The sequence below is a fragment of the Chrysemys picta genome, chromosome 4, assembly GCF_011386835.1.
Source record: "Chrysemys picta bellii isolate R12L10 chromosome 4, ASM1138683v2, whole genome shotgun sequence".
Lineage (NCBI taxonomy): Eukaryota > Metazoa > Chordata > Testudines > Emydidae > Chrysemys > Chrysemys picta.
Genome location: NC_088794.1, coordinates 151,710,818 through 151,724,667, shown reverse-complemented (window position 1 = coordinate 151,724,667; position 13,850 = coordinate 151,710,818). Strand labels below are relative to the sequence as shown.

The 13,850-nt window shown below is 44.1% G+C and overlaps 1 protein-coding gene across 2 annotated transcripts in view; it reads right to left on the bottom strand.

Annotated features, from left to right (window-relative positions):
• The window catches only part of MDGA2 (MAM domain containing glycosylphosphatidylinositol anchor 2), a 631,070-nt gene that overhangs the window by 212,122 nt on the left and 405,098 nt on the right, over positions 1–13,850 (bottom strand). For both annotated transcript variants that reach the window (XM_008171632.4, XM_008171633.4), the window contains exon 8: positions 2,861–3,154. In XM_008171632.4, coding sequence (XP_008169854.1) covers positions 2,861–3,154 — 294 coding nt within the window. The remainder of the gene's footprint in view (positions 1–2,860; positions 3,155–13,850) is intronic.

The window sequence follows — 13,850 nt, the reverse complement described above, 5'->3', positions numbered from 1 at the left end:
AGTATGAGTAATTTGTAGTTTGAGAGGCATGGGAGAGAGACTTTGTTACTTATCTCTTGGCTATCTGAGAGCTTGCACCAACAACATCCATTGAAGTCAAGTGGAGTATTTCCCCTGAGTTTAATAGGGAACGGACTGGGGCCTGAGAGGGGTAGTTGCTGAGAAGTCTATAGAATTGTGGGAAGCAAGGCCCAGATTTCGCAGTCCATCCCTATTCAGCACAACATGTGCTTAGCTCCCATTGATGCTAACGCTGATCATGTGCTTAAACGTTTTGCTGAACTGCGGCCCAAGTGGGTGAGCCGAAGCCCACTGGAATCAATGAGAACCTTTACATTGACTTCAGTGGGCTTTGGATCAGGCCCTTACATATGCAAGATGGGACACAAAACACGGATCAAACAACTGAGCACACTCAGCAGGGTTAGGGAGGCACTGTAAGACCAGTGGGTCTCAAAGTCGGGCCTGAAGAGTTGGCAGAGAGCAAACACTTCCAGGCTGCCAGCCGTCAGCAGCTGTAACCCCTGTCAATGACCCGCTGTGGACAGAGATTGCAGGAAGTCCCACCTCAAAGAAGTCTGACAGGCAGCAGCCTCATAGCTCCTGCATGGCTCCCACCCTAGATGAACCCAAGGGGCATTCCAGGAAGTGCCCAGACAACAGCACAGATCTCCTGTAGCTGCCACGACAATAGAGGCTCTTGAACGACCTCAGCTTGATTCGGACCTCACCTCCTGGCCTGGACCCTGAAACCTGACTCGGACTCTGACACTTGGTGTGCACCTCCGGCTGGAAGCTGCCTACGAACTCCTCCATTACTTGCAACCTCAGGTTTGACTTTGCTCCTCTCTGCCGTCGGCAGCATGCTGACAGGCATAGACTGTCCAGAGTGCTCTTCCAACATTCCCCAATAAACCTATCCTCCTCCAAGGACCCCACAAACAAGCCAGTGCCCAAATAAGGCTGAAAATCATGTTTCCGGTTTCTAAATGAATTAAACAAGGCTCTCCAAGGTTGTGTCATCACGGGGAATTCCAGGGCGGAGGACAAGGCACACGAATCCCAGATTTACCATTACCAAGGGGAATAGATTGGAGAAGGCAGAAATATGGACATCTTAGCAGCTTCAAAAAGCCGAAAAACAGATTTTCATTAGGGATATTTCTAGTTAAGCTCTCTCTAGTTAAGCAACCCCCGGGGTCCATGCTCCTCAGCCAGTGCCCGGCCCACCAGAACACAATCTTTGCGTTCACTTCCCCATCTAGGGATCTGGAGACCGCTTCCCCCCCCCCAGGTCCCCGCCACCTTACATTCAATCTCACACTCCCAAGAGTTTTCCTGAGCATGTCTGCAGCCGGACATGACTCCTCTTGTGCTCAGCAAAAAGTACACAGGAAGCTAATGTAGCTTTTCTTCCTCTAAAAGCTAACCTCTTCCGTGGCACTGAAGTCTTAACATATGAGGAGGAATTAGCCATTTGGGGTCTTTATTAAGGAGGGACTAGCCAGTCTCCTGTGGGGGTGATCTAAACCCATTGTGGCTTGCATAAGCATCTAGCCCATGGAGGGCCACTATTTCATTGGAAGAGCGGAGAGCAGAAAGTGGAAGCAGGAGGCAATACATTCAGCTACAGAGCCTTGGGGCAGAATCTTTAGCAACAAAAATCCACGTGGCTATTTGTCATGAGCTTATATATATAAGGGATGTGCCAGTGCACCTCTACATATCTGAGCTAAGTTTAAAAGAGCAGCTCTGTTAATCACAAATGCTTTCTTCAGCAAGAGACCATCAAAAATAAAAATGCCATATTAAAATAACTGACTGTGTTATTAATTGGGAGGAGGGATAGCTCAGTGGTTTGAGCATTGGCCTGCTAAACCCAGGCTTGTGAGTTCAATCCTTAAGGGGCCACTTAGGGATCTGGGGCAAAGTTGGTACTGCTAGTGAAGGCAGGGGGCTGGACTCAATGACAGGGTCCCTTCCAGTTCTATGAGGTAGGTATATATCCATATTTTTTTTAGAATAGCAGCATTACCTTGAGGCCCCAACTGAGATCAGCGACTCATTGGCCAAGCAGTGAACATACACATGGTTAGAGACAGCCCCTGACCTAAAGAGCTGCTTGGTTCATCTAAGTCAGGAATAACTGAGAGGTGCATAAGTCACTTTATTTAACAGCAAAAATAAGAACCAGCATTTTTAACTTGATTTGATTTTTAGACTTGAAAATCACCTAGGGAACATCTTATCTGTCACTTACACAGACATGACAATGAATTAGTGTCCCCACCTCAAGACAGACATCTCATTTTCTGATCACAAAAGCACAGTGTTTGCAAAGTAATTTATTTCCCCATATTTTCTCCTAAATGTGACTGAATTTTATGGCAACACTGTTTATAATTCACAGATTGAGAATCTAAAACGTTCCCTGTGCAAAGTGTGTTAACAGTTCCACATAGACCAAGACCCATGAACTTTTTTCCTTATCTCACATAATGTCCATAAGTGAAATCAGTATGGAGGCCAATATTTATAGAAACACACTCTTCTATATGAGATATTTGTTCCTACACTTAAAAAAAGAGTAATGTTAGACATCCACAGAATAACACAGGTTCATTAAAAATTGACAACAGCATCATCATATACTTTTTAAATCAATGAGTAGCTTGTGTCATTTTTACTGATATGGTATCTGCATAGTCTAATCATGAATTTTGGGAACCACAGAACCAGAACAGCAGGACACTGACGCATGGAATAATCAGCAGACTCCTAGTCCTATGAGTTTACCAGGAAACAATCAAGTCATTTCCCCCCCAAAAAATGCATCAGAAGGAAATAAGAATTTACTTACACTGCACAATGAGCTGCACCAATGCTTCTCTGGGTTTCACATTAAATCCATTGTACTGACTGGTCTGACATCTGTACGTTCCTGTCATCTCCCTAGACACATTCACTATCCTCAGTATTCCATCATAGCTCTCCATCTGCATGGATCCATCCGGCATTGCAATCTCCTTATCAGCTCTGGACCAAAGAATTATAGGTTTGGGCTTTCCGGTCACCTGGCATTGTAGTTCTATAATGTCTCCTTCCCGGGTGACTAAAGGTGATTTTTCTTGTGGAACAGTCAGATTGGGCGGAACTTCAATGGGAAAGAGGGGGGGGGGGAAGAGAAGGATCCCTGGTTAGTATTTACAGGAAAAGTAGTTGCAAAAATGAAGAAAATATACAGTGCTGCTACTAATATTTTCATGAGATGAACCTCTGGTCACACGGCTTTCCGTTGAAGTATGTTTGACCTTGCAAACTTGTTTTATAATAGAACTGACAACAGACCATGTATATAACAGTCAAGGACTAAAGACAACATTCATGCTGGATTCAGAAATCAATACAAACTTCACAAATTGAAGGAGAAAAAAATGCTGTCACGACATGACCAGCAAAGGCTTTTCTTAATGCACATTTTAAACCTACGAACAAAGGAACATTTGAACAGTTTTTTCCAACAAGTGTCATGTAATCCCTTGACTAGGAGCACGGCAAAACAATGATAAAAGGTGGTCAATGAAATCAGTGCTAGTGTACAAAACACACGATAACATTTCCACTTTTTCCTAGACAGCTTGTTCCCGTGTTTGTAAGAGTCTACCGGGGAAGGTGCGAGATCAGAAGTAAGTGCAGCTTGTAACATATACTCATGTCACCAGTCCAGTGTTTGTACTAGGAGCCTATTAGCATTCAGCAGAGCATCCCGCAGTTCGCCCCGTTAGAGACGGCACTTCTGCCGCTGTACTTTACGTAGCTACTTTTGATAAGTACAGAGCACTAAGAGCGTCAAAGGCTTGAAGAGAACATTTTTGCCATGTTCAATTATCGTCGCAATCTCATCATGCCTATATTCGTTTTGTAACCCAGCCTTTTCTTCTCTCTTAGCCATGGGCTTAAGGCAGATCAAACTACAATTCCTGGAGTTGTGTGTGATTTCTAGACATGAACTGCCACATTGGGCCCCACACGGTGTTGTGTTTACTTGCATGGCTAACACCTACAGGTGACAGCTAGCTTTGTAGTGGGTCCATTTAAATACAAACAAAGTGCAGTATATGGAGGGAAAACTATGTGATTGGGTGCAGAGCCATGCAATAAATACATTTGTCGTGTATCATTTGCCTGCCCACCCTCAGGAGACTATCCACCCCCTGGGACTTGTTCTAACGCTTCAAATCTCTCAGCATCTTCGAATACCCACCGTTTCCTTTTAATCAGCCTGCCAGAGAAATGTTGCTTCTTTCCCCCCAAAACTTGGACTTTTCCAAAAAAAATTACCCTGCCCCCAGCCAGGCTGGGCAAGATTCAGTCTTGCACCAAATCTTCTGTCCATAAAAATGTGTCGCATTCAAACTTGCCTCAGTGAAGGGGGCTGGACTAGACAGCCTATTGAGGTCCCTTCCAGTCCTACATTTCTATGATTCGTTGATTCCACCTCACAGCCCCGCAGGGCCAGAAGTGGGACCTTTGTACCGGTGAGAAGGGGAGACAGAGCCCCATTTCTAGGCCTGCAAGATCCTTCGGTATCAGACTTTAAAACAGGAACATTTTCAGGCACAGCAAAGCTCTTTTAGACTATTTCACAGGGTTTAGTAGCTCCCTCTGAACCCTGCCCAGTGAGACGTGACATAACTGAGGCACACTGGTTTTACAGAAGGATATAAAAAATGAACCTGTTCTGAAAAGGCAAATCTTTCTAAAACATTGCTAGAATATATTCTTGTGTAACATGTGAGGCACACACCTACAACACAGGTGATGGTATTGGGCACAATGGCTTGATCGGGCATCATTTGGCAAATCCTGCATACCTCACTCAGAGCCTCGCCAGCCATGAGTACTGCAGTCATCCCAAACTCACGGTGATAAAACCACAACACCCCCCCCGCCCACATTGTGTTCTTTCACTCACAGGCACATAGTGAGAGTGTGTGTATGCGTATACATGCCTACATAGCAAACACACAGAACAACAAACTACCAGGAGCAGGCTGAGCTGACGTGAATCGAAGGTTTCTCACTCAAAGAACAGACATGGGAATACAATGGCTTGAGAAAAATATAGCTGGCGCCTTTCCCTTTATACCAAATGTCACATACTTACATGGGAGAAAATAGCATGCAACTCATGACACAGCTGTTCCCAGTCCCGATACCTGTTATAGCAATAGGGACGGGGGGAGGGGGTGTGGAGAACAAAGTGTCATTCCCCCATGGAATCACCATGGCCCAGATGCTTCCCCCAAAAAGAGGAGGAAGAAAATACAAATGGAATTTCTGACTCAGCAGAAACAAGGCAGCACTCAAAGAATAAATCTTGATCAGATACAATATTTATCAGCACACTCAGACCACATCTCACTCTCCCCCTGCCCACAGACACTACTGCAGTAATAACAGCAGCAATAAACCATTTGTCAGTAGAAGTCAGGCAAGTTAACGAAACCAGCCCAGCCCCAACAAAAACATCTCTGCCCAGAATCTCAGACTCACAGAAATGCAGGGCTGGAAGGGAACTCAAGAGAGGCCAGGTTGTCTAGCCAGAAACTGAAGCAGGACCAAGTAAACCTAGACTATCCCTGACAGGTGTTTGTCCAGCCTGTTGTTAAAAACCATCAATGATGGGGATTCCACAACCCCCTGGGATCTAACCTTAATCTCCCTTGCTGCAGACTAAGCCAATTATTTTTGTCCTACCTTTGAGAACAGCTGATGACAGTCTTCTGTATAAATTATATATTTGTGATCCTTTTCTGTAGCACTACAGCCTACCCAGTTACACCTCATTCTATACGTGATTTTTCCTTCCTAAGTGTAGTACTTTGCAATGGTCTTTATTGAATTTCATCTTGTTGGTTTCAGACCAATTCTCCAGTGTGCCAAGGTCATTTTAAATGCTAATTCTGTCCTCCAAGTTTTAGAGAACCCTCCCAGGTTGGTGTCATGTGCAAATTTGATAAGCATCCTCTCAACTCTATTATCTCATTCATTAGTGAAAACAGTACATAGTACTGGATCCAAGACAGACTCCTGTGGAACCCAGGAGGTATGTCCACCCAGTATGACATTGAACCACTGCTAACTAGTCTTACCCTTCCTAGTTTGTGGTCTGTTTGGTGAGTATTCCAAAGGTGGCTGAAGTATTTAATTTAAAGAGGCCAGAACAAAGTGGAAGAAAACAAAAGACATGAACATTTAGCTGGACAATGATAGCCAAGAAGGATATGCAAAAGCATAAGAAAATGTACCCAAGAGAGCTTAGATTTTAAGTTCAATAGGGCTGGGACCATTTTTCATGACGGTTTTGTACAGCACCCAAAATAATGACATGCTGATCCCTGATTAGGGTCTCTAGATGATACCACAATCGTCATTCATAGGAGCAAAGATGGATACAGGAGACGAGTTGCACAGGGTGCTGATGGCGAGGACTAGAAGCGTGTGTTCGATGCAGCTATCAAGAGGACACCAATGGAAAGATTTGGAGAGGGCATGAATGGAGTCAGAACAGTGTGCAAATTACTTGACCTCCGTCTCAAGTATCTAGTATGCACACACCACCCATAGCATCCAGGGACATGAGTTTCAAAACACTACTTGATTTACAGCAGCATTTTGCATGGACAGTTGGAGGACAGAGAAGGCGAGAGACAAGGAGACTTCAGAGAAGGAGGTTGTAGAGCTCAAGGTAAGATATTACCTGCGCAGGTAGAGGTGGGGAGGGAGAATAAAGGATAACATTCTGAAATGTTGTCGAAATAAATTCTCAGGAATTAGTGACAGCCCAGATACGGAGGTGGGAGAGGATTATTACTTACACATCTCCACAGGTGTGCACGGTGCTTTGCAGACCTATAGGAAGATAGCCTAATAGGGAGTGGATAGCCTAATTAGGAGAGAGAGAGATAAAGTTCACAAGTATTTGGCGCATGTAAACACCACGAAGGGACTAGGCTGTGTAGAGTGGGCCAGTGGCAATTGAACGAGTAAGGATGGATCAAGTCAAACAAAGGAATGTTCGGGCTGTGCTTCAAGAAATAATCCCAAACTGAGATTAGACTGAGTCAATCTATTAAGAGAACTGACGAAAGCCCTTCACTTGCGCCATTTAAAACTATACTGCTCAAGGCACTAAAGAACATTGAAGGGAACCCCATTGCTGTGTCAGGGAGATAAGAGGCCCCCTTATTAGGGCTTTACTTTCTGCAATTTCTACAAAGGTCAAAGGTGATGTGCTGGGCTCCTAAAGTGTATCCCCTGCCACAGGTGGTTTTGCGACAGATTCATAGTTCATGGCAAAGACAAAAAAGCTGAAACTGGCGACAGCCATCCAAGATGGTCTATGAAAGGCAGCCTCAGAGCTGCTTCAGTAAGGCAGCCATTACTCATCCTTAGGGACCTTCTCTTTCTTAATGGACCATCTCCTGGAAGGAGAGTGAAATTGTTTACCAACCCATACTGTGTGTTTGTCTTCAAACAACTGTTTGGGGAAACCTGGGAGGGGGTTTAGCAGGCATCATGAGAATGGGCAGAAGACGAGTTGGTATATGGACAGCTAGTGAGACTGCCAGTCCTGTCAAAAGGGATGGCTTTCAAAAGATGTAAACTTTTGAACCTTTCGCTCACCTTTCCTTTCTTCTTCTCAGGAAGTAAGTTGAGAAGGTCTTATGTAGTTTAGCTTAAGAAAAGTGTCAATCTAGAGGTATCAAGCAAACTATTTGCATAGACTGTCAGTCCTCATCAGTCAAGACTGGGCCAATCACAACATCTCTGTTTTCTTTTAAATCCCATTATCTCTATTGTTGCTACTTTTTAAAAATTAGAATGACTGTTTGGGTAATTTCATGCAGCCACCCCATGGAGAAGAGAGCCCCTTATCCTCAGTGCAAAGGTGTACACAGATAAAGAGACTGTAGAACCTACATACCCAGGCCAGTTTCATTCAAGTGTCAGAGATGGAGTTGTTTGCTCCTATCAAGTTGTGTTGCAGTCAGGCTGTGGTGTGCAAACAAGACCAAAGAGGAGATGAGAGTCAGAGAAGATGTGGGTCAGTGAGATCTGCTGTGATAGCGGCTCATCATCATCACCTTGTGCAGTAGCACAAAGGCAGGGAGACATCTCACCACACAAACTGTGTTGTAACGTGTAGTAGAAGGGGCAGCTCAGTCCACAAATAAAGAATAAAAGTCCTGTACACATTTGATATCAAGTAATTATAAAATAAAAGCATTTTAAAGCAACCCACAGTTTCTTTTTCTCCTCATGAATCTATTGCTTGCAATGATAAACCATTCAATGGATGATGTCTCAAAAAATCAATTTACTCCAATAATAAATAAGTCATTTGTTTCCTCCAAAACCCATTTGACATCGCTAGACAACTTATAAATGATCACTGTCGGACAATGCTTGTGGCTTACAAATGCTTTAATTATCCCACTAATTATACCAAAGAATGCTCTTTGTCATCATGGAACTAGACACTACTGTGATTTTAATAAACAATTTGAACTAAAATGAAGATGATTCTTTCATGTGTTGTCAAAGGCAGAATGAGATGACCAGCAAACAGAATGCTTCATCAATAGATCAGGGCCCCAAGTTCTAATGAGCAAATGAGGTTTAATTAGCAAATTCTTTAGTAGATAATTGATCAGTTTAAAGGGGAAGCCCTCTCATCAGATCATCACAAAGAAGATTTGTGGCTGGATGTTCTACTGATACATTCTTGCAGTTTATGAGTTACTCTGCCAGTTCACATTAATGTGTGTGTATGGAAAATATGAGTCTCGTTCTACAGTCCCATCAAAAGGAGTGACACCAGTGAACTCTGATCAGGCCAACACTGGACCCGTTGTCCCATCCACGTTGTGCTCTATTCCTGGGCTTCACAGCCACAGAACTAGGATGTTTCCTAAGAGGCTACTTCTGCTTCAGCTTCTGCAGCAGTGGTTGGGTAAAGCCCAGTCCAGCCACACACAGCTGGCCAAGTCTGCTGTTTTCAGAGCCAGGGATCTGAGTCGATGCACACTCTTTTTTTACCATTGCAAGATGGGCCCTTATCTTTAAGATGTCCAGTGGCCTGGGCTGAGCATATTCAAGAAGTTCGCCTAAAGTTCTGGAATGAACTTCACTCCTCTGGCCACATGGGACTTTATACCATAAGCGCAAAGCTCACCGGTATAGGAGAAGCACTTTCTCGCCATCGGATCCAAGGCTGTGGAACCAACTCACCCCTGGAACTAGGGCCCACCAGAAATCTCACCAGATTTTCTGCTCCAAGTGCAAAGTACGGTTCTTCTCCTGCCTTCTCTAATGGAAACACACAATGTCATGGGCATTTAAAAGCAAAACCCTACCAAAGCAATACACAACGCTACACAATGGCTGGATAACCGTACTCAGAGAGTAGTTATTAAGGGTTCCCAATCCTGCTGGAAAGGTATAACAAGTGGGTTTCCGCAAGGGTCTGTTTTGGGACCGGCTCTGTTCAATATCTTCATCAACGACTTAGATATTGGCATAGAAAGTACGCTTATTAAGTTTGCGGATGATACCAAACTGGGAGGGATTGCAACTGCTTTGGAGAACAGGGTCATAATTCAAAATGATCTGGACAAATTGGAGAAATGGTCTGAGTTAAACAGGATGAAGTTTAACAAAGACAAATGCAAAGTGCTCCACTTAGGAAGAAAAAAATCAGTTTCACACATACAGAATGGGAAGAGACTGTCTAGGAAGGAGTACAGCAGAAAGGGATCTAGGGGTTATAGTGGACCACAAGTGAAATATGAGTCAACATTGTGATGCTGTTGCAAAAAAAGTAAACATGATTCTGGGATGTATTAACAGGTGTGTTGTGAGCAAGACACGAGAAGTCATTCTTCCGCTCTACTCTGCTCTGGTTAGGCCTCAGCTGGAGTATTGTGTCCAGTTCTGGGCACCGCATTTCAAGAAAGATGTGGAGAAATTGGAGAGGGTCCAGAGAAGAGCAACAAGAATGATTTAAGGGCTTGAGAACATGACCTATGAAGGAAGGCTGAGTAATAGGATAAATCAGAAGCATCCATCAGATGACCATCCCTGTAAGCTTTTCATAATTTCTGCAGGCAGTGATGAATTATGTCAGTATTTAGATTCACTCTCCCATAACATGCAAGACAAACAGAAAGAGGGAGGAAAAAATATCATTCAGAACCAGTCTTCCTTAACGTCTTAAAAGACATTATGTCTATTTGTATGACTTCATCATCCAATTAGGGGAAGCTGAAAGTGTTTCCGTCTGAATTTGAAGGTCATTAGTGATTCATCGAGATTCATAACTGCTGTGATAGCGATGAACATAAGGTCCATGCACAAACACATTTTCCAAGTGCCAGAACTGAGCATTGCTATCCTAGACATCTTGCTGTTCATCAGTTATCTGACATTGGGCATCATCCTGCATTCCTTACTCCGGCAGGATTCCCACTGCTGTCAAAAGGGGAGGACGCAAAACTATTACTATTACTCTTCCCGATGATCCTATGGCAAGTAAAGATAATGCAGTGGTATCTTCCTGCTAGAGAGGTAACACATGAGTGCACAGAATGTCATTCTCCCACATGCATCCATCAGACCCCAACATTGCATTTGCCAGCTAACAATCTTCTCTCTCTTTCCACTTCACTCCTGTCCTGGTTAGTAAAATGAGCACTGCTAAGCTGTACAACTGGAGTTCATGCTACACGACATCGTAAGCTCAGGTGTGTGAGGCTGTTGCTCACAATCTCTGTCTTCACTGCCTTTGTGATAAATAAACATGTAGCTAGAAATTAGCACTCCAAGTATCTGAATCACGGATTGTTTTGCCTGTAAATCTGTGCTTCACTTCAGGTTTCACTTGGCATAAGATTTTGGCTAAAGAGAGAATGATGGTGGGGGGGGGCGGTCTTTGGACAATGAAAACAGAGATTTCTAGCATGGGGTGGTGTGCGCTGATGACTCTAAAATGCCTATCTAGTTGAACGGTGTTTTGCTGGGTACGACAGATAATAAAACCAACTGTGTGAGTACTAATCACATACTCCTGTGCACCCTGATTCTGCAATCAGACCCACATGGGTAGAAGCTCCTAATCAGATGGATCCAAATGCAGGATGAGGGCCATTGCAAGTACAGATCACATGTGAAACAAAACCCAAAAAGAGAACCCTGATTGTTGGGTATGATGGTTGTAGAGGAGTGGGTGGAATTTTTTCCATGGGAGGTAAAGGGGTGGGGGGGGGGGAGAGAGAGATGAATCTTCCACCTCTTTGTCAGAGGCAGCCCAATTTCAGCTACCTGGATAAGACCTCCAGAGGATCTGACCACCTCACAATCATTAAATGTATCTATACACTCAGCATCTCATTGGGAGGTAGGGAAGTGCTAATAGGCCCATTTTACAGACGGGAGATTAAATGGTTTGCCTGCCCAAAGTCATACAGGAAAAGGCTGTGACAGAACAAGGAATGGAATCCAGGCCTCCCACGTCCTGGTCTGGCCCCCTAGCCACTGGACCATCCTTCCTCTCCTTCCTGTTATTCAGAACTTTCCTCCTAATGCACTTTCAATGTCTACAGAAACATTTTAAGACATAACACATGACTCAGGTCCTACCCATGCATTTCAAAACTGATTTATGGGGCTAACATTTTAAAAGGGGCTTCCCATCTTGCGTCCACCAGGGCAGGGAGCACGGCAATTGCCCTGGGCACCAGCTTTCAAGGGACACTGGACCATTGTGCCACTCGGCCATTTTGGTTTTTTTTCTCTGCTGACTGGCTGGGTTTTTTTTCTGGTCCACCCTACGGCGGGGAGGTGCTCCAAAAATGTTTTCCACCCCGGTCAACAAAAGGCATTGGGTCATTCCTGCTTAGACGACCTCTTTCTGTCCCTATTCTCTTTAAAACACCACCACAGATCAACACGTGCAACTCCTCCTGATATCCATGGCATGTTACCGAGGTCAGAGGGCGGCATTATGGCCCTAAATATAAACAAGGAGTCAGACAATGAGGAGGAGAGCTATGCGAGAGAGCATTTACCACATTGGACTCAAGAGGGTGTTTATAGCGTGTTGGACAAAAGGTGACGTGTCAATGGCAAGTATTACTGCTGGGATAAAAGACAAATAGGAGACTCTCTGGAAAAACTGACCTTCTACTTGAAGGAAATTTAATATGCCTTTTAGAAACTGGGCAGCACGTTTGTGTGTGCGTGGCAGGGTCAGAATGAGGCTGTTCCACAACACCTTCGTACTATGCTGCAAAAGTGGATCCGGGACGTGTGTTCTTTGCTGGCTTACTCCAGTGGCCTGTGTGACATCCACAACGTACCTCAGATCAGCATATAGGGGAGCAGTGGGGGCCAAATACCTAACTTGTTTCAAGACCGAGCTCCATAAGTTTAGGGAGCGGATGATATGATGGGACTGCCTACAATGGCATGTGGCCCATCCATGACTGCTATTAGCAAATATGGGATGCCGGATGGGGAGGGCTTTGGTTACTACAGAGAATTCTTTCCCAGGTGTCTGGCTGGTGGGTCTCACCCACATGCTCAAGGTCTAACTGATCACCATATTTGGGGTTGGGAAGCAATTTCTCCCCATGTCAGATTGACAGAGACAAGGGCAGGGAGTATTCGCCTTCCTCTGCAGTGTGGGGTAAGGTCATTTGCTGATTTGAACTAGAGTAAATGGTGGATTCTCAGCAATTTGAAGTCATTCAACCAAGACATGAGGATTTTGGGAACTTAGCCAGAGGTTATGAGCCTAACGCCAAAGTGGGTGGGCAAGGTTTTGTGGCTGGCAATGTGCAGGAGGTCAGACCAGATGATCAAAACGGTCCCTTCTGGCCTTTAAGTCTATAGGTCTATGACAGCTGGCATAACCTGAAGAAAGTTGTAGCCATGTATCATATCAATGAAAGGAACTCTAATGCACATAATACTGACATGCTTTGCCTCTGTACTAGAACACAAATGTGTTATTTTAACATATCTGGAAATATACATTCATTTCTACTGGGAAAATGGACTAGCAACCCTATTTTTTCTAGTGATGGCAGAAAGAATATTTTCTATTACAAAATACATTTTCTACATTATAAAAAAGTATAAAGCAGATTTCATTTGGACTTGGTTGAAGGATCTTTGTTGTTGTTTTTTTCAAACTCATGAGAGAAAGGTGATCGTCAGTTTTGCTCGAGTCGTATTTGATTTGACATACCTGGGGGAGAAAACCCTTCTAATTGCTAAAAACCCAATAATGGGTAACAAACTGACCCTACCAGAAAGCATTCCATACTAATCTAAGGACTTTTGTTGTTCTGTGGCCGCAGTAAGAATGGGGACTGCGTCAGTCACTGGTAAAAAATGTAAGAAACTGCAATATTCACGCCTATGTGTTCATATGAGTTATAAGCCATCCATCAGTTCAGAGAGAAACACACACACTCCGTAAGCACTGGAAGATACTCTTAGCTGAGACAATTGCCAACAGAGGGACATACTTTCCTGTAAGACATAGAAATGAACATGCATTGAGTACCTAAACCACAATGGGTGTCTATGGGATTTTCCCAACTAGGAGCAGCATGTGCCCCAGTATTCCCTTACATACTCATTAAAACAGCTGCCTGCCCCACACCCAAAGTCTACTATTAGATGCAAGCAGCTGCATGACCTCCCTTTGGAGAGCAGAGCATCATCTGCCACCCATCCAACCTTCTACCTTCTGTTCATAGGAGCAGTACACTTTGGAA